Source organism: Ovis canadensis, chromosome 23, assembly GCF_042477335.2.
Source record: "Ovis canadensis isolate MfBH-ARS-UI-01 breed Bighorn chromosome 23, ARS-UI_OviCan_v2, whole genome shotgun sequence".
NCBI lineage: Eukaryota > Metazoa > Chordata > Mammalia > Artiodactyla > Bovidae > Ovis > Ovis canadensis.
The window spans coordinates 69595866-69614160 of NC_091267.1; the positions used below are offsets into that span (position 1 = coordinate 69595866).

General features: G+C 40.7%; 1 protein-coding gene across 6 annotated transcripts in view; it reads left to right on the forward strand.

The window, feature by feature from the left end:
* WDR7 (WD repeat domain 7) overlaps positions 1–18295 on the forward strand; it is a 354635-nt gene that overhangs the window by 25451 nt on the left and 310889 nt on the right. For all 6 annotated transcript variants that reach the window (XM_069568596.1, XM_069568597.1, XM_069568598.1 and 3 more), the window contains exons 3-9: positions 1271–1377; positions 3120–3198; positions 7341–7515; positions 10168–10244; positions 11083–11202; positions 15433–15578; positions 16188–16290. In XM_069568596.1, coding sequence (XP_069424697.1) covers positions 1271–1377; positions 3120–3198; positions 7341–7515; positions 10168–10244; positions 11083–11202; positions 15433–15578; positions 16188–16290 — 807 coding nt within the window. The remainder of the gene's footprint in view (positions 1–1270; positions 1378–3119; positions 3199–7340; positions 7516–10167; positions 10245–11082; positions 11203–15432; positions 15579–16187; positions 16291–18295) is intronic.

The following is an 18295-nucleotide window of genomic DNA, read 5'->3' on the forward strand; positions in this document are numbered from 1 at the left end:
CCTTGTCTTGTTCTTGATCTTAGAGAAAGGCTTTTAGTGTTTTCTACATGGGCTTGTTCCATATGGCCTTTATTATGTTGGGGTACATTCCTTCTACACACAATTTGTTGAGAGTTTTTAATCAGGAAAGGAAATTGAATTTTGTCAAATGCTCTTATTGCCCCATGAGATGATTATGTGCTTTTTTTCATTCAGTTATTTTTGTTCATCTTTCTAGGTTTTGGTGAGAGTACAGTCTAGTTACTCTATTATGACTGAAAATGGAATTTTCTAGCAAGGCCATGTACATTGAAAATAAAACTAACCATTGGTAAATTTGATTTTCTAGGGAAAAATTATAGAATTGACCAAAAGCATTTTTTTTCCAGTGGAGGAATATGAAATCTCTCTTTGGAAATGGGGTTGGTTATATGAGAAAACATTCTAGGCGTGTTCTAACCATAAACAATGATGGTATTTTTCTTTCAATTATAATTATGCAAAATACGACTAAGGTGATTTTGATTCCAAAACTGATAGCATGAAAGGTATTAATCATTATCTTTTCCTAAGCTGGGTATTGACTATGTGGTTAGATGTTTTTTATATCTGGTACATATGTTATAAATATTGTATATGTATAAAATGTTAAGAAATATATCCTGAAATTACTTAAAGCCCTGACATCACCTAAAATAATAGCATGCTGTTTGGTACAAAGTAGATGAATTTGGAGGCTGATTGCCAGACTATTTTAGAATAGTGGGTATTAAGCCATCCTTTCAAAGGCACTATGGCAGTAAATCATTAGTCTGTGCAGATCGTTATTAGTTCCTGATAGTTAACGTTGATACCAGCTTTTGGTAGGGTACCTGTTCTCTATTTTTTGTGTTTGGGATGTCAGTCTAGAGGCTCTAAATGTGCTTTCAGATCATGGAAAGTATTATTTTTAAAAATAAGTGAGGGGAAATTATTTTATATGCGAATTCAGTCTTAACCTGATTTCTCTGTGCAGTAGAGCTCTGTGCTAAACACTGCCCGCTTTAAACCTTGGCAGTATCCCTCTCTGTATACTGGGCAAGTAATGTCACCTCTTGGTGTTCCACTTTCGACTTCAGAACCATTGGTGGGGTAATGGTGAGCACTGAATTGGTGGGAGTCACTGTTTCGCTGCTGTTGGTTTTTGGTGTCCTGAGCAGTTCTTCTCAAATCTGTATCTGTACATTTATACTGAATATTTAACAAGATTCCTAAGAACGACTACTTTAGAAAACATATTGTGTATTTCTAGGTCAATCCTCGAGCACTGTTGTTTGGTCACACAGCATCAATCACCTGTTTGTCTAAAGCTTGTGCGTCTAGTGACAAACAGTATATTGTGAGCGCATCTGAGAGTGGGTAAGTATTTTCTTATTCACTTTTCTCCTCTTAAGTCTTTAATGCAAATAATACCAGTGTATTAATAAGTAGGGAATTTTATTTTATTTTTTGGGTATCTTTTAAATAAATGTCTCAGTTGTCTCAACATAAAGCTATTTGAAATATGGTTTTCAAAATGAATTTTATCTTTATTAATGATTTTTATAGTACTTTTATTATAATTTATGGTTATGTCTCTGCCCTGCTTTTGAGAAACTCAGAATACCATAAAAGTTAAAGTATGGTCGTTAATCCCCATGGCATTTTTACTGAGTTGGCAGACAACTTTGAGAGTTTTAAGAAACCTCAGTGATGCTAGGTTAGCATAAATTTGGAAAATGAAGCCATACAAAAGTTTGATCAGTTATATTGATGTATGTCAATACGCTAACGTAGCTATATCCATTCCTAAGTCTCAGAGCTTGCTTTTGGAAAGGTGGGTCATTGGACAGCAGGTGAAGGGCCTAGAATGGGGGGAATAAAAACTTTTGGGGTGTTTAGAAAATTGTGTGTTTATGAAATACATTACTGAAGAGAGTCACGGAACGGGAAGAGAGTTTTTTAAGAAATTGTCCCTTCAACTCTCTATAATTTATGAATTTGAAAAGAACCTTGTGTAACTGAGAAGCAGTATCAGGTAAATTCATATTAGAATGCATATTCTAAACAGATAGGTGAGTTTCCTTTGAAAAGTTTATACCACATGGGATATAGGAAAGTGAACGTTGTTCAGTTGTGTCTGACTCTTTGCAACCCCATGGACTGTCCATGGAATTCTCCAGGCCAGAATACTGGAGTATTCTTCACCTTTTCCAGGGGATCTTCACAACCCAGGGATCGAACCTAGGTCTTCTGCATTGCAGGTGGATTCTTTACCAGCTGAGCTGTCAGCGAAGCCCTACGGCATCTTAAGGAATACCCTAATAATAAGCATCAGGATCACTGCATTTTATTAATGTTCGCCTCTGTGAAATAAATCTTTAGTTTATTTCTTTGAAGGACAAGGCATATTGACATTTCTAATTTTGAACGCTGTCTCTTTAGTTTGAGATAAAGCTCTTTTCTTTTGGTCAGTCAATTCAGTTGCTCAGTCGTGTCTGACTCTTTGGGACCCCATGAACTACAGTAAAACTGCAGCAAATGTGGAATCAAAACTGGAATATTGTTTTTAATTTGCGAAGATTTGGAAATCAGTTGACCTTAAGTTTTGTGTTTTGCAGTGCTAAATTTTCTAGCTATGTTGATAATCAATGGAAAATTGGAATGGTTTAAATTAAACATTTAGTTCTAGTTTTTGTCACCTGCCCTTTTATCTATCACTTAGGCCTGTGCTCTGCTTCATTATTATCCTCACTCTGAGCTTGAGGGTGAGAGGGCAGCCACTCTGGCACAGAGGCAGAGGAGGGGAGTTTGGGAGGGCCTCCTACCAGTTCTGGCCAGAACCGCTCCTAAGACTCCACCAACTGACAGGGAACCAGGAAGTGTAGTCCTCCCTTGTGTCCAGAAAGAATGTGGATCAGGGCAAGGTTGGGTAGGCTGGAGGGGAACTTAAGGCGGTGGCTGGGAGGGTCAGGAGTTTTGGTGAACAGCGATAATGACTATATGCTGCTTTTTCTGAAATATGTACGTTTTAATGGAAGCTTAATTTTAAACTACCTTGACAAAGTTGAACCGTGCTTTTAAAACTCAGATTTAAAGTCAGCGATTATTTTGTTTTATAGGGAGATGTGCCTCTGGGACGTGAATGATGGCAGATGTATTGAATTTACAAAATTAGCTTGCACACATACTGGCATACAGGTTGGTATTGATTTCTGCAACTGGCCAACTCAGCACCCATGGTCAGTTTAAAACATGTTTTTTTTTAAACACTGAGTCTCTATTTTTATGTGAAAAATGGGTGGGAATGGGTAATGGGACAGGAAGACTAGAATTGCAGCAGTTGAAATCTTCTTCAGAAGACAGTGTAGTGGGGGAGGAAGACCAAGGAGCGGAGACGAGTGTTGAAAGTGTAAGCCAGCCGTCGTCACTGTGTCTGCTCTTGCTAGGTGTCTTGGTTACCCAAGTGGGAGCCCTTTTATTGGTTGGGTAAGCATTCTACATCCTAAATAATGGAATTCACTCTTGCTAAAGCCTTTATGATTCCATTCATGACTGACACAATCCATTAAAAAAAATTTTTTTTTTCCTTTTTTTGGCTGCTCTGGGTCTTTTCTTGTCGTGGTGCGCGGGCTCAGTGGTTGAGGCCTACAGGCTTAGTTGCTCCGAGACATGGGGGATCTTGGTTCCCTGGCCAGGGATTGAACCTCTGATCCCTGCTTTGGAAGGCAGGTTCTCAGCCACTGGAGCATCAGAGAAGTCTGACACAATCCACTTTTTGGATGATACCCTTTTCCTTGCTTGTGCAGTTGGCCTTGGGTCTGTAAAAGACATGACCTTTTCACATACCTAACTTAACTCAGGAATTTACAGGAATTTATAGCCTCTCGCCTACATTCCTGGTGAAAGTGAAGTCACTCAGTCGTGTCTGACTCTTTGTGACCCCATGGACTGTAGCTTACCACGCTCCTCTGTCCATGGGATTTTCTAGGCAAGAGTACTGGAGTGGGGTGTCATTTCCTTCTCCAGAGGATCTTCCCAACCCAGGGATTGAACCTGGGTCTCCCACATTGTAGGCAGACTCTTCACTGTCTGAGCCACCAAGGAAGTAACATATTCCTGGTATTCCCGCCTATTCTTCCATAATTGTCAAATTCTTTGTGCTTCAGATTACTCATCATTTACTGCATTGAGTGTTGGGAAAATTGCATTGTATATAGAAAATGTGATTTATAGTCTTAATGGGGAAGGAGAGGGAGAGGAGGGAACTCAGGTTTATAGCAGATATCTAGGCCTTTCTTGTGTGGTGTCTCATTTAGCCCCACCCATATTCTTATGCATCAGATAGGAGTATATCCTTTTACATGCAAGGAGGCTGATAGAGTGATTAAATAACTTGCCCCAGTCTCACAGTGAGTCATTCCCATCACTAGGATCTCAGAACAGCTTTACTTGACTCTGGGGACTCTGTTCTTTCAGTTACATCATACTGCTTCCCTTAAGACAAACAAAATAATTTGTTGAGAAAGAAAACCTTCTGTACTAGCACAAATTAGAAAAGCAATGGAAAATGTTTAGAGATGGTTAGTGTGATATAGGTCTTTAGTGACTGTTTCTTGCCCTGGCCGAGCCTTTTAAAAATTGCTTTTTCAATGCTATTAGGGCATACGCTATTTTTTTTTCTTTTTAAAAATTTTTTATTAAGACTGATTGATTTACATTGTTGTGTTAGTTTCAGGTGTACAGCTTTTTCCCTTTTAATTGCTTGTTATCGTTATTGTTTTTCCATTCATATTTAGCTCTGTGATCCATTTTGGATTTTTTCTTTTTTGGCCTCACTTTATGGCTTGTGCCATCCCATGGACAGAGAAGCTGGGTGGGCTACAGTCCATGGGGTCGCGAAGAGTCGGACACGACTGAGCGGCTTCACTTTTCACTTTCATGGCTTGTGGAATCTTAGTTCCCTGACCAGGGATTGAACCTGGGCCCTTGGCAGTGAGAGCATGGGGTCCTAACCACTGGACCGCCAGGGAATTCCTAGGACGTACGCTTTTTATTTAAAGGGCCTATATTACTTTTTTTTTTAACCATATGAAGAGTCATTAAGTTTATAAAGAGAAAAAGGATAGTATATCATTTAGATGCATTGACTTTATAGATAATTTAATTGAAAAATTATACATCAATGTCATTCAGACTCGTTGGATATAAATATATTGACTGCTATAAAATTTTATGATTGAAAAACTTTTGGCTTACAGTTTAAGAAAAGTTAATCAGTGTATCTTCAGTGCCTCCTCTTCACCAGATCTGGTATTTAGGCCTTCTGTATTCCGACTGGCAGTCATCCCTAAGGAGAAGATGCTTTTTGGCAGATTTACTAGTGTGTGGCCATTGTTTCCTTTGTGATACTCACCCTCTCAGGTCCAGAAGCAGGTTGTTCTTTTATATACGTAGAAATGGTGAACCTTGATCACACTGGCACTTACTGAAATCACAAGGAAGTGCCAAGTTATTAAAAAACTCTTGGGGGCATCCATCTTTAATAATTGGAGAACCTTTTTCTCCATTAAAGTAACCTTTTTTTTTTTTTGCCCATCTCAAAGTGTCTTGGAGTTAAATTACTGTTTGGAAGATGGTTCAGTTCAGTTCAGTCGCTCAAGTCGTGTCCTACTCTTTGAGACCCCATGAATTGCAGCACACCAGGCCTCCCTGTCCATCACCAACACCCGGAGTTCACCCAAACTCATGTCCATCTAGTCGTTGATGCTATCCAGCCATCTCATCCTCTGTCGTCCCCTTCTCCTCCTGCCCCTAATCCCTCCCAGCATCAGAGTCTTTTCCAATGAGTCAACTCTTCGCATGAGGTGGCCAAAGTATTGGAGTTTCAGCTTTAGCATCAGTCCTTCCAAAGAATACCCAGGACTGATCTCTTTAGGATGGACTGGTGGGATCTCCTTGTAGTCCAAGGGACTCTCAAGAGTCTTCTCCAACACCACAGTTCAAAAGCATCTATTCTTGGTGCTCAGCTTTCTTCACAGTCCAACTTTCACATCCATACATGACTAGAAAAACCATAGCCTTGACTAGATGGACCTTTGTTGGCAAAGTAATATCTCTGCCCTTCAATATGCTACCTAGGTTGGTCATAACTTTCCTTCCAAGGAGTAAGCATCTTTTAATTTCATGGCTGCAATCACCATCTGCAGTGATGTTGGGGTCCAAAAAAATAAAGTCTGGCACTGTTTCCACTGTTTCCCCATCTATTTGGCTTGAAGTGATGGGACCAGATGCCATGATCTTCATTTTCTGAATGTTGAGCTTTAAGCCAACTTTTTCACTGTCCTCTTTCACTTTCATCAAGAGGCTTTTTAGTTCCTCTTCACTTTCTGCCATAAGGGTGGTGTCATCTGCATATGTGAGGTGATTGATATTTCTCCCAGCAATCTTGATTACAGCTTGTGCTTCTTCCAGCCCAGTGTTTCTCATGATGTACTCTGCATAGAAGTTAAATAAGCAGGGTGACAATATACAGCCTTGACGTACTCCTTTTCCTGTTTGGAACCAGTCTGTTGTTCCATGTCCTGTTGCTTCCTGACCTGCATACAGGTTTCTCAAGAGGCAGGTCAGGTGGTCTGGTATTCCCATCCCTTGAAGAATTTTCCACAGTGTATTGGGATCCACAATAAAGCAGAAATAGGTGTTTTTCTGGAACTTTCTTCCTTTTTCCATGATCCAGCAGATATTGGCAATTTGATCTCTGGTTCCTCTGCCTTTTCTAAATCCAGCTTGAACATCCGCAAGTTCATGGTTCACATATTGCTGAAGCCTGGCTTGGAGAATTTTAAGCATTGCTTTACTAGTGTGTGAGATGAGTGCAATTGTGTGGTAGTTTGAGCATTCTTTGGCATTGCCTTTCTTTGGGATTGGAATGAAAACTGCCCTTTTCCAGTCCTGTGGCCACTGCTGAGTTTTCCAAATTTGCTGGTGTATTGAGTGCAGCACTTTCACAGCATCATCTTTCAGGATTTGAAATAGCTCAACTGGAATTCCATCATCTCCACTAGCTTTGTTTGTAGTGATGCTTTCTAAGGCCCACTTGACTTCACATTCCAGGATATCTGGCTCTAGCTGAGTGATCACACCATTGTGATTATCTTGGTCGTGAAGTATCCATAGACACATGTAATATGTACCATATAGTATGCATGTGGTATATGTATCGTAGTATGTACTATATATCTGGAGATATTGCTGGAGAAATTGAGCATCCTCCTAAGCTTGGTGAATGTATGTGAATCAAGTATCTTAAGTAAACATTTAAAAAATTTTTTTCCTTCTAGTTCTATCAGTTCTCTGTTGGAAGTCAGAGAGAAGGAAGGCTTCTGTGCCACGGTCATTATCCTGAAATCCTTGTGGTGGATGCCACCAGCCTTGAAGTGTTGTACTCCTTAGTCTCAAAGATCTCTCCAGACTGGATCAGCTCCATGAGTATTATTCGATCCCACCGAACACAAGGTCAGTGTGCCCTTTAGGAATTTCTGCACTATGATGAGCTTACTATAGGATTCTATAGTGTATCAAATATTAATATACTTGCTTATATTGTATTCTTCAATTTAAGAAATAGCGACTCTCATGATTTGTGGTCTGTCTCTACTTTCATAAAGGAGTCTTTGATTGACCTAAGATTTAACGTGTTAGATTGTCTCCATTCCAAGGAATAAATCACTAGTTTTTGGCAGTCTTAGAGCATGTCAGGAGGAACCATAGTTTGTGTATCTCTTGGGCCTGGTTTGGTTACTTGCTATGAAGAGGCGTAGGAAGTATTTCCATTTTATGTGAAGGGAACGAAAAGGGAGGGGATTATACACAATTCAATTGAATGACTGTTCCTGGTAAGCGCTTGATGTGTAGTTAACATTCGACATATATGAGTGTGTTTTCTCCTTTTCTGTTGAAACTGGCAAAAGTAATTGTTGGGGAAGAGGACAGTAATACTGAACATTGAATGTGTATTCGTATGTGCCTTTGGTGTACTCCTGTAAGCCCTCCTGATGACTGCGTGGTCACGTGCTCTGCTGTAAAGGCTGGTCTGTAACTACTGTCACCATCGACGTGAGACTTCATGTACAGAGTGCTCCCAGCATTGGCACGTGCTTAGCATTTCCATACAGTAACCGCTTCTCACGGTGCTCGGTGTCACAGCTACTGCCATCATAGGATGTGTGGATGAGGAGGCGGGTGAAGTTTAGCGTGATGGAATCTCCGCTTACGGTCACAGAACAAGCCTGTGGCTTCCTGGCGCCCAGACGGACCCCGGAGCGGTTGCTTTTACCACTGGGTTACGTCGTGTCCATTGGCGAACTGCCTTCCCTGGGAGTTTTCCGTAGCTTTTTATTCAACAGCCATGCCACAAATATTTATTGAGTGCCTACTCTTTTCTAGGTGCAGAGGATTGAACTACTGGCAGGACTGGAATTCTAGGAAGGGAGGATGATATATAAACAATGGCAGTTCGGTGTAACATGTGAAAAGACAGAAAAATAGTAGAGGCTAGAATTAGCAAAGGCAGTGAAGGGGCTTTGAGGGCAGCTAGGAAGGCTGCCCAGATTCAATGAAGTCTCATCTAAGCTTTGAGAGGTGAAGAGGAGTTTGTCCGACATGGGGTTGTGATGTTTCTGGCAGAAGTAGTTTGTACACAGGTACATAAAGCCTTGAGGGCTTCCCAGGTGGCGCTAGCGGTAAAGACCCCTCTGCCAGTGCAGGAGACATAAGAGTTGTGGGTCTGATCCCTGGGTCGGGAAGATCCCCAGGAGGAGGAAACAGCAGCCCACCCTGGTATTCTTGCCTGGAGAATCCCATAGACAGCGGAGCCTAGTGGGCTATAGTCCACAGGGTCGCATGGAGTTGGACATGAATGAAGCGACTTAGCACGCACACACATAAAGCCTTATGTAGGAATGCGTGGGAAATAGCCATCTGTGAAATATACATGCTTGTATTATGGTCTGAACAGGGTAGAATGCAACTTTAATGGAAAATGTTGTGCTGTACCTACAATTCTAAATGTTGTCCGTTTATAACGTCACTACCATACATATTTTCAGTCTACTTTGCCATATTCTAGTGTGTGGAGATTTGAGGATTTTGAATTTATTGGTATATTGCACTTTTGCTGTAATTGACATTTATGAGCAGTTCTAGCTTCTTTATACAGTGATCTTAGAATTGTAATCAGTGCATTTCAGCACTTAAACTTGCCTAGGGAACCAGGCAGTACAAATAAAGTTTTTACTGAAAGATAGTAAGCAATTCTTTTCAATAACAGTGATGACTAATCTGTACTGATGGGCTGAGGGCTATACCTGTGGTGTCTTAATTCTCATAACACCTTATTAAAGTAAGTGCTATCATTATGTTATTCATTTATATTTGCTTACAGATAAGCAAATTGAATTTAAGGTAGGTTAGTTCAGTTATCCACAGTTCAGTGGTTAATCAGTGAAGAAAATGTGATTTTTAACACATCCCTCCATTGCTCTGGAGCCTGCCTTAGACTGCTTTCTAAGGCCTCGCCTCTCAGAGTTCATGAATATCACTGTGGTGCTGTGACTTTTCCGTCACCCGAAGCTGATGGATTTAGATTTTACATCATGTCTTTCTCTTGATCATGGTCTATGGAGAGTGCAGTGTGCAATAACTTATCTAGAAGGCAGGTGAGGTGGGTGGGAAGGAGGAAAGGTGTGCCCTGAAGACACGATATGAATGTGCTTCCCCAGGATAAATAAAAGTGAACGTTGAGGAATAAAAGTTGTTTTTTAATTTTTAAAATTTGTTCTTAAAAAGTTTTTTAAGGTTAATTGTAGACATGGTAATCAAGAATATTTGAAATTATTAAAGCCTACAAGTTAGAAATAAGAAATCACACAGCTTAAAACAGGTTTTCTTTGAATTCCGCGTTTGATCATCTTTATTAACCTGTGTCTCAAAATCTGGTTTCTGTTATTTCCTAAAACCTAGAATTAGGTTTTCATGCTGATTGTAAAACATGCTGTTATTTAGTTTCATTAAAGCAAACCATGGTCCACGTCACTGTTGTGACCATGTTCCCGTGTAGAAAGCAATCGTACTACGCTGGTAACCGGCTGCTTCTTCCTTCTCGGTTAGAGGACACCGTGGTGGCACTCTCAGTGACGGGCATCTTGAAGGTGTGGATTGTCACCTCGGAAATAAGTGACCTGCAGGTGAGACAAAGGAGGCCGGAAGTGAGTTCTCTGTTCTTGTTCTTGAGGAGTCTTACATGGTAGTCATGATAGGCTGGAGGAAAGAAAAAGCTTTCCTTTTCCATACTTATTGACATAGTGCAGAAGATTCCCCTAGAATGCTATCTCTGTACATGAATTATTGTTTTCCCTTTTGATGGTAGACATCTGCTTTATCAAGGATACAAAACAGAGAAACATATTGTACAGAATATGGAGTAGAGAAGCATAGACGAGGCTTTTCCTCAGCTGCTTCTGTTTAAATTGAAAAGGTAGCTTGCTTGAGGCGGGCGGAAAAAAGCAAACTGCTGCTAAAAGGGTATGAAGCCAGTCTCAGTCCTCTGAGTTCCTTAGGCTTGAATTCCTTCTTGCTTTTTATCAGTGAGAAAGGCAGATCAGGTATCTGGCAAGAGATCCTAATCTCGTCCGTTAGGGGATTTTTAGACATTGAATCTGGGAGAAACTGGAGGAAATGATGTTTTCTTTTTTTTTTTTTTTTTTTAACCTACAAGCTTATGTCAAAAACTGACAGAAATTAAGATTAACTAACATTTTTAGCATCTGTCATTGCCAGTGATGACATTCTGACGCTCATTAGTCTGTTAATCTTGAGTAGCTTTGTAGCAAATACGCTGTGCCCACGTGACGTTAGAGTACATTTTGGCTGCCTTTTACTACCTTAGTCCTCAACATGAGGGGCTAAATTGATGAGCACATCAAGTGATGTCTTTATTTTGTTTTGTTTTCTTTATCATTGTGTGATAATTTAAATTGACAATCCTGCCAACCCTGAAGTTTTTACAAATGTTTCTCTTTTCAGGATACTGAGCCAATATTTGAGGAAGAATCCAAACCGATTTACTGTCAGAATTGCCAAAGCATCTCTTTCTGTGCGTTCACACAAAGGTCACTTTTGGTGGTGTGCTCCAAGTATTGGAGGGTAAGATAACTGTACATAAGTAACAAACTGCATTTTTGCCCTTCAAGATTTTGGTTTATCAGCCTTCTAAAGATAATTGTAAGGAGAAACTTGGATTAGAGTGTTTTAAATATTTGGTCTGTTTTTGATATACTCTGAGGTATGGGATCTGGCTACATCATTGCCTTTTTTGGGTTTGGTCCATAGAGTGGCTTGGTCAGTGTCTATTAGTTCTCAGTCTTCGTGTCTTGCTGCCGTGCTCTTTGTTGTCTTGTCAGTGCGTCATGGGCAATGGCAGTGAGTTTTCTGAAAGTTGGGACGTATCTTTGTAGGTTTTCATCCCCAAGTGCCATCCTTTTCCGACATCTTGGGAGTCAGGAAGGTCTTCTTCTGTCACTTTAGAGCTAATGGTGAAAGGTGCATATTGCTTTTCACATCGCTAGACTTTAATGTTTCCATGATAGAAGAAGAGCCAGCAAGTTTTGATCACCTACCATAGTGCCTACCGTATTTTCCAAAGCTTTCCATGTGTTATTTGGAAATAACAATCTGAGGGGTGATATATTGGTTACCTAAGGTCCGTCTAGTCAAGGCTATGGTTTTTCCTGTGGTCATGTATGGATGTGAGAGTTGGACTGTGAAGAAGGCTGAGTGCCGAAGAGTTGATGCTTTTGAACTGTGGTGTTGGAGAAGACTCTTGAGAGTCCCTTGGACTGCAAGGAGATCCAACCAGTCCATTCTGAAGGAGATCAGCCCTGGGATTTCTCTGGAAGGAATGATGCTAAAGCTGAAACTCCAGTACTTTGGCCACCTCATGCAAAGAGTTGACTCACTGGAAAAGACTCTGATGCTGGGAGGGATTGGGGGCAGGAGAAGGGGACGACAGAGGATGAGATGGCTGGATGGCATCACGGACTCGATGGGCGTGAGTCTGAGTGAACTCCGGGAGTTGGTGATGGACAGGGAGGCCTGGCGTGCTGCGATTCATGGGGTCGCAAAGAGTCGGACACGACTGAGTGACTGAACTGAACTGAATCCTGCATAAAACATTACTTCAATAGTTAGTCGTTTAAAACAACAAATGGGAATCATCACCCAGTTCCTGTGATCAGGAGTCCAGGCATGGTTTAGCTGGGTACCTCTGGCCCAGGATCTCTCACAGACTGTGATGAAGGGGTTTTGACTGGGACGACCACCCTGTCCCAGGGCTCACCTTGGCGGGGGCTCAGCTTCCAGATTTACTCATCTGCTGGTTGACAGTCGTCAGGTCCTGCTGACTGTGGGCTGGAGACCTTAGTTCTCTGCCATGTGGGCCCCATTAGGACAGCTCACAACACAGCAGCTGTCTTTCCTCCGAGTCGGTGAGCAAGAGGTGTGGCCGAGACCCCCCCAACCCTGGAGCTGAGATTGCATCCCCTCTGCCGTGTTCAGTTCTCTAGAAACGTCACAGGATGCAGCCTGCACTCAGGAGAGAGGCTTCCACAAGGATGGAAAACTAGGAGTTGGCCCTCGGTGGGGCCACTTTAGAGGCTGCTTTTCACTCTAGGAATGGTGGCTTTGCCCATTTTATAGATGAGGCAACTGAGGGATGAGGAGGGTGGCTGCTTTGGCTAAGGTTATACAAGTGATGGTGGTTGTAAGTGACGGAGGTTACATGGCTCAGGCAGCCTGGCTGCGGCCGCCGCTCTCATCACTGCCATGTGGTCCTGCGTCAGGGGGGAGCCTCACCACAGAAGGGCTGCATGGCTGCTCTCTGGGAAAAAGCTTAGAGAAGAAGGCTAGCAGCTGCTCAGCTGTGTTCACTATCTGGGATCCTTCCTCTGTCTTAAAGTTTAAAGCACATCCAAATCAAAGTGAAAACAGACTGCAGGAGGATACAGTGAAAAATAGGCACTCCTTCCCTCTCAGATATGTCCCTTCCCCTCCCCAGAGGCTGTAGCTAACACCAGTTTCTCGTGTGCCCATTGTAAGCCTTTTATATTCACGTGAGGGCAGCTTTCTCTTAAATGCACACACGAGAGTGAGAGGACAACCCACAGAATGAGAAGAGAGCCATGGTATGCAGCATGATGAGAGACTCTTCTGTTACCAACAAAAAAACAACTCCTACAGATCAAGAAGGAAAACGCAGCCAACCCAATGTGAGATAGCTACGAGAGCAAAGCCAAGTAGACAGTAAATATGTAGATAGGCGCTGAGTTTCATGAATCATCAGGGACATGCGTACACACACAGCGTGCGGACGTGCCGCAGCCCACCAGCGTGACTTGCTGAGATTTGTTGTTGTTTAGTCACTAAGTTGTGCCCCCATGGACTTCACTGTCTTCCCTGTCCTTCACTGTCTCCCAGAGTTTGCTCAGATTCATGTATGTTGAGTCGGTGATGCTGATCTGACCATCTCATCTTCTGCCAGCCTCCTCTTCTTTTGCCTTCAGTCTTTCCCATCATTAAGTTCTTTCCCAGTGAATCAACTCTTCGCATCAGGTGGCCAAAGTATTGGAGCTTCAGCTTCAGCATTAGTCCTTCCATCAGTCCTTCCAGGATTCAGGGTTGATTTCCTTTAGGATGGACTGGTTTGATCTCCTTGCTGTCCAAGGGACTCAAGACTATCTGACTTTCTCAGATAGTTATTACCAGAAAGCAGTTTTCAATTTTTGTATGGTTAAATTGTCATATTTTATTGTATGGTTTTAAAAATGGTTGATGATATATTCTAAAAGTCTCAGCTTTGCTGAAACTTTAAAAATTTTTTTCTTCCTAATATTTGTATGGTTTTATTTTATATACCTTGGAATCTTTAATCTGAAATTTATTTTGTGTGAATTGTGAGCCATAGATCCAATTTTATCTTTATTCCAATGGATATCAGAATGTATCCTGCAGTTCCTAACGCCATTTGTTGAATAATTCAAATTTTACAATAATTCTTGTACCTTCATAATATACTGTATTCCTACATTTTTTCTAGGACTTGTTTGTGGACTTGTTGAATTGTCAGGACTAATTCATGAACTGATATTGTTATTACTTTATTTTTGATGGTTTCGTAATTTGTTTTAATAGATCATAAGGCTGGAGGGCTGGTGTCCATAATTCTCTCTTGGACTTTTCTTGGCTATTCGTGTAGTACTAGTGTTGTGTTTCTGATACATATTATAGCAAATTATGGTGAATTCGGCTAGGGTTTGTTCTTGTCTCAAGAGTGTCTGCACAGCAACTTCATTGTTGTTTCTTTAAAGAAAAATAAGATAAAAACCCGGCCATTGAATTACACATTCCTCCTGGGGAGATTTTTTAGCAACACAGTAGGTACTTCTCTCAAACACTGAGTGTGGTGGGAAATTCTGCTAGCTGTTATCAGATGAGGGTCTAGTCCTAGCTCTGTCGGTTTACTGGACGTGGGACCTTGAGCAGGTGACGTAGCCCTCATCTGTGTCAGGGTTTGTTCTGTCTCTTGCCTGCACCTCACGGCTCTGGGCTCTTCGTTCCCTGCCCAAGGACTGAGAACTCACACCCCTAGCCATGGAAGTGCGGCGTTATCAACGACTAGACTGCCAGGGAGCTCCCTGGGTCCGCTTTTTGTCTCTAGCGATACCTGCCTGCCTGCCTCCTGCAGTGACTCTAAGAGCAATAAGAAAATGATGGTAAAGGCATTTTGCAGACTTGGATGTATCTTGTAAATGTCAGGTCACAGAAGGTCCGGAGTTTGTGTTGCTGATGAAATTATAGGATGTGGCTATTGTATGTGAGAGTTATTAATAATAAAACTGAGTCTGCTGATGTCCTGTTTACACTATTGTAAGACGTTAATGAAATAAGGTACAGTGAATTCCCTTCTAACACTCTGGTATTAGAGGTTTTTGTTAGAAACATTGTTACTGGGTATAGGAAAAAACTGGGAGTCGTCAGCATGCATCCTGGAGGTTGGGTACTGGTCATGTGATGGAGCACCCTTCCCTTTAGATGAGAAGGGCTAAGGTTTCCTGTCCGTGTGGAGGGAGCACCCCTGACCCCTGCTGGCACAGTCTCCTGCCTGCCCACTGGAGGCTGGGGCCGTGTCATAGTTGCCCTGTTGAAGGGAACTGTGCCCCAGGGTTCACTGACAAAATGTCTTTAACTGAGGTAGTCAACTGTAAAGGCCTGAGGTTATTAAATGTGATTCTAGAAGTTTTCATTTCAGTTAAAATGTTGCTGTGTTTTACTTAAATGACACCAACATGGACTTGAACGTGAATCTCTTACTCCTCGTAGGTATTTGATGCTGGAGACTACTCCCTGTTGTGCTCGGGTCCGAGTGAAAACGGGCAGACGTGGACGGGAGGTGACTTTGTCTCAGCTGATAAAGTCATCATCTGGACTGAAAATGGGCAGAGTTATATTTACAAACTACCTGCCAGGTATTCAGTAAATAATGAGTTAGGACTTTAATCAAAAGCGAGAGATTGCATGATTTCAGTGAGCCCAGGCTCTTGCATACAAAGAAAAGCGCTAAATTCCTTAGCTTGAGATAACTGGTTTTCCTTAATTAACAGTAATTTTTTATGTTTAGACTACCTGCCCCTTGTTGCAAACTTTTTTATAACTTGGCTTCTCCCCCTCTGCCTCTTTGGAACAGTTCTTTCAAGGTTACTTAAGATGCTGTCTCCCGGGTTTGAAGTCCTAAAAACTCCCACCAAATAAAATATAACTCTTAAAAAAAAAAAAGCAAGCGATTCCAAATTTGTGATGTAATCTGAAAGTATGGAAATATAGAAAGTATAAATATTTAATTTAGGTAAAAAAAACTTGAGAACTTAAGTTTGTAATTATAGTTTCATGTCTGAGCATAACAATTAGGTGGATTTTTATTTGAGTAAGATATTTTAATAACATTTAATTTAATATATATTAAATTAACTATAAAAAATCTCTATATTGTTCATTGTGAAAAAAACTCATCATATGGTATGATAAAATATTTAATGTCAGTATTTTTTTACTGAATGTTGCATTTTCCTCATTTTCAGTTGCCTTCCAGCTAGTGATTCATTCCGCAGTGATGTGGGGAAAGCAGTTGAAAATTTAATTCCTCCAGTACAACATAGCCTATTGGATCGGACAGATAAAGAGGTAAAATTCTTCAGGTATCATTTATAGTTGGTGGCTGTGTTGAAAATTTTCTGCAACTATAATTATTAGTGTCTTTCGGTAGCTCAGCATTTCAAAGATTGATTGCCATTCAAGGCACTCTATTAGATGTTGTAAAACATTTTGACATGGTCAGTTATTATAAGCATAATTTGTGCATTTGCTTATAATATGCCTATATGAAAGAGGAAATGGCAACCCACTCCAGTATTCTTGCCTGGAAAATCCCATGGACGGAGGAGCCTGGTCCGCTGCAGTCCATGGGGTCACCAAGAGTCAGACAGGACTGAGCATGCATGCATAATATGCCTGTAATCTAGGCATTCACTTTTCTCCAGGAATGAAAGTGATCCTATACTGATTACAGAGTGGCAGTGACTTTTTGATAAACTTCACATTGATGTTATAAATTGATTTTACACTGATGCGGTCCTAAATATAGTGACAGATGTACTTTTAGAATGACAGAGATAATTATGTAATAATGCTGACTGGTTATTGTTTGAATAAGATATTGCGGTATTTCTCCCAAATCATGTAGTGATTTAAATCATTAGGCATTAGAAATAAAGAAGAAAAGAATTTTTTCTCTGTGAAAAACAAACTTCACCATGACTTCTAGTGTTAGTTGCTCCGCCGTCTCTGGCTCTGTGATTCCACGGGCTGTAGTCCGTCAGGCTCCTCTGTCCTCAGGGTCTCGCAGGCAAGAATGCTGGAGTGCGCTGCCATGCTTCTCTCCAAGGAATCTTTCCAACCCAGGGATCGAACCCAGGCCTCCTGCGTTGCTTCTAAAAACCTGCTTAATACCAATTTAAAGTTCAAATGCTCTTAGTAATGGCTTTTCAACTCTGTGTTCTTTGAGCATGAAGAAAGAAGCTGTGGTTTTGGAAATAAAGTTTCCTTTACTTATGATCTGGGTTTCCATAGCTTTTTCATTCTGAGCATTTTGTTCTATCTTTATGTGGAGGGATGGGAAGGGGAATCCCTTGCCATTTTCCGTGAATATTTTGAATATATAGAATTTATCCATCCATGTATAATTAAGAGCCTTCATGACCTGTCTTTTATTCTCTTAACTTAAACTGCTACTTATTGCTAGACAAGTAAAGATAGCAAACTAGACAGTTATTTCCGCTTAAACTAAGGGATAATGACTCACAAAGAAAACGTACATGATGGAGATTCTCTGTCTGTCCAGTGGTTAGGACTTGGTGTTTACTGCTGGGCCCAGGTTCAGCCCCTGGCCGGGGAAGTAAGATCCCACAAGCTACACTGTGCAGTAAAAAAAAAAACAAACAAAACATGAAACAAAACAAATGCATATTATATTTCTTTAAGTATCAGCTCACCAATTCATTTTAAATTAAAATATATGTATTATGTGGTGCGAGATACACATTGTAATATAGAATGCTGGTTATAACAACAAAAAGTTGTTATACTAGCAACTTTCCCTGGTTAATCTTGTTGTTTATCAGTCAAACTTTTAGTAATTTTCAGACTTTTTAAGTTAAATCAAATAATTGACTATGCTTAATGCATATAATTTCTATAGGGTAATGCTTTTTAGCACTGATACTGAATATAGATTATTTGTTAACTATAACTATGCACTGAAGCCTTTTGTTTTTTAACTGCTTTTCAAGATTAGCTTACATACTTTCATACTCAAGTTTTAGTGTATTAATCATCTAAAATTTAAATTTAGGAGTTCACCACTATTTAGTATTTTCAAACAAGTGGTCTCACTGAAGATACAGGATCTTAAACAGAAAATAATGTGCTTTAAAAATGAAAGTATATGCAAGATCCTAATGAATTTTTTTTTGTTCCTAGTAGTTTATAGCTAGCATATCAGGCTAGGTTCAAGTGGGTTATGAAAATGTGATCAAATGGAAAAAGTGAAAAGTATCAGTTGCCTATTTGTGCCCAACACTTGGCAACCCCATGGGGTGTAGCCCACCACCCTCCTCTGTCCATGGAGTTC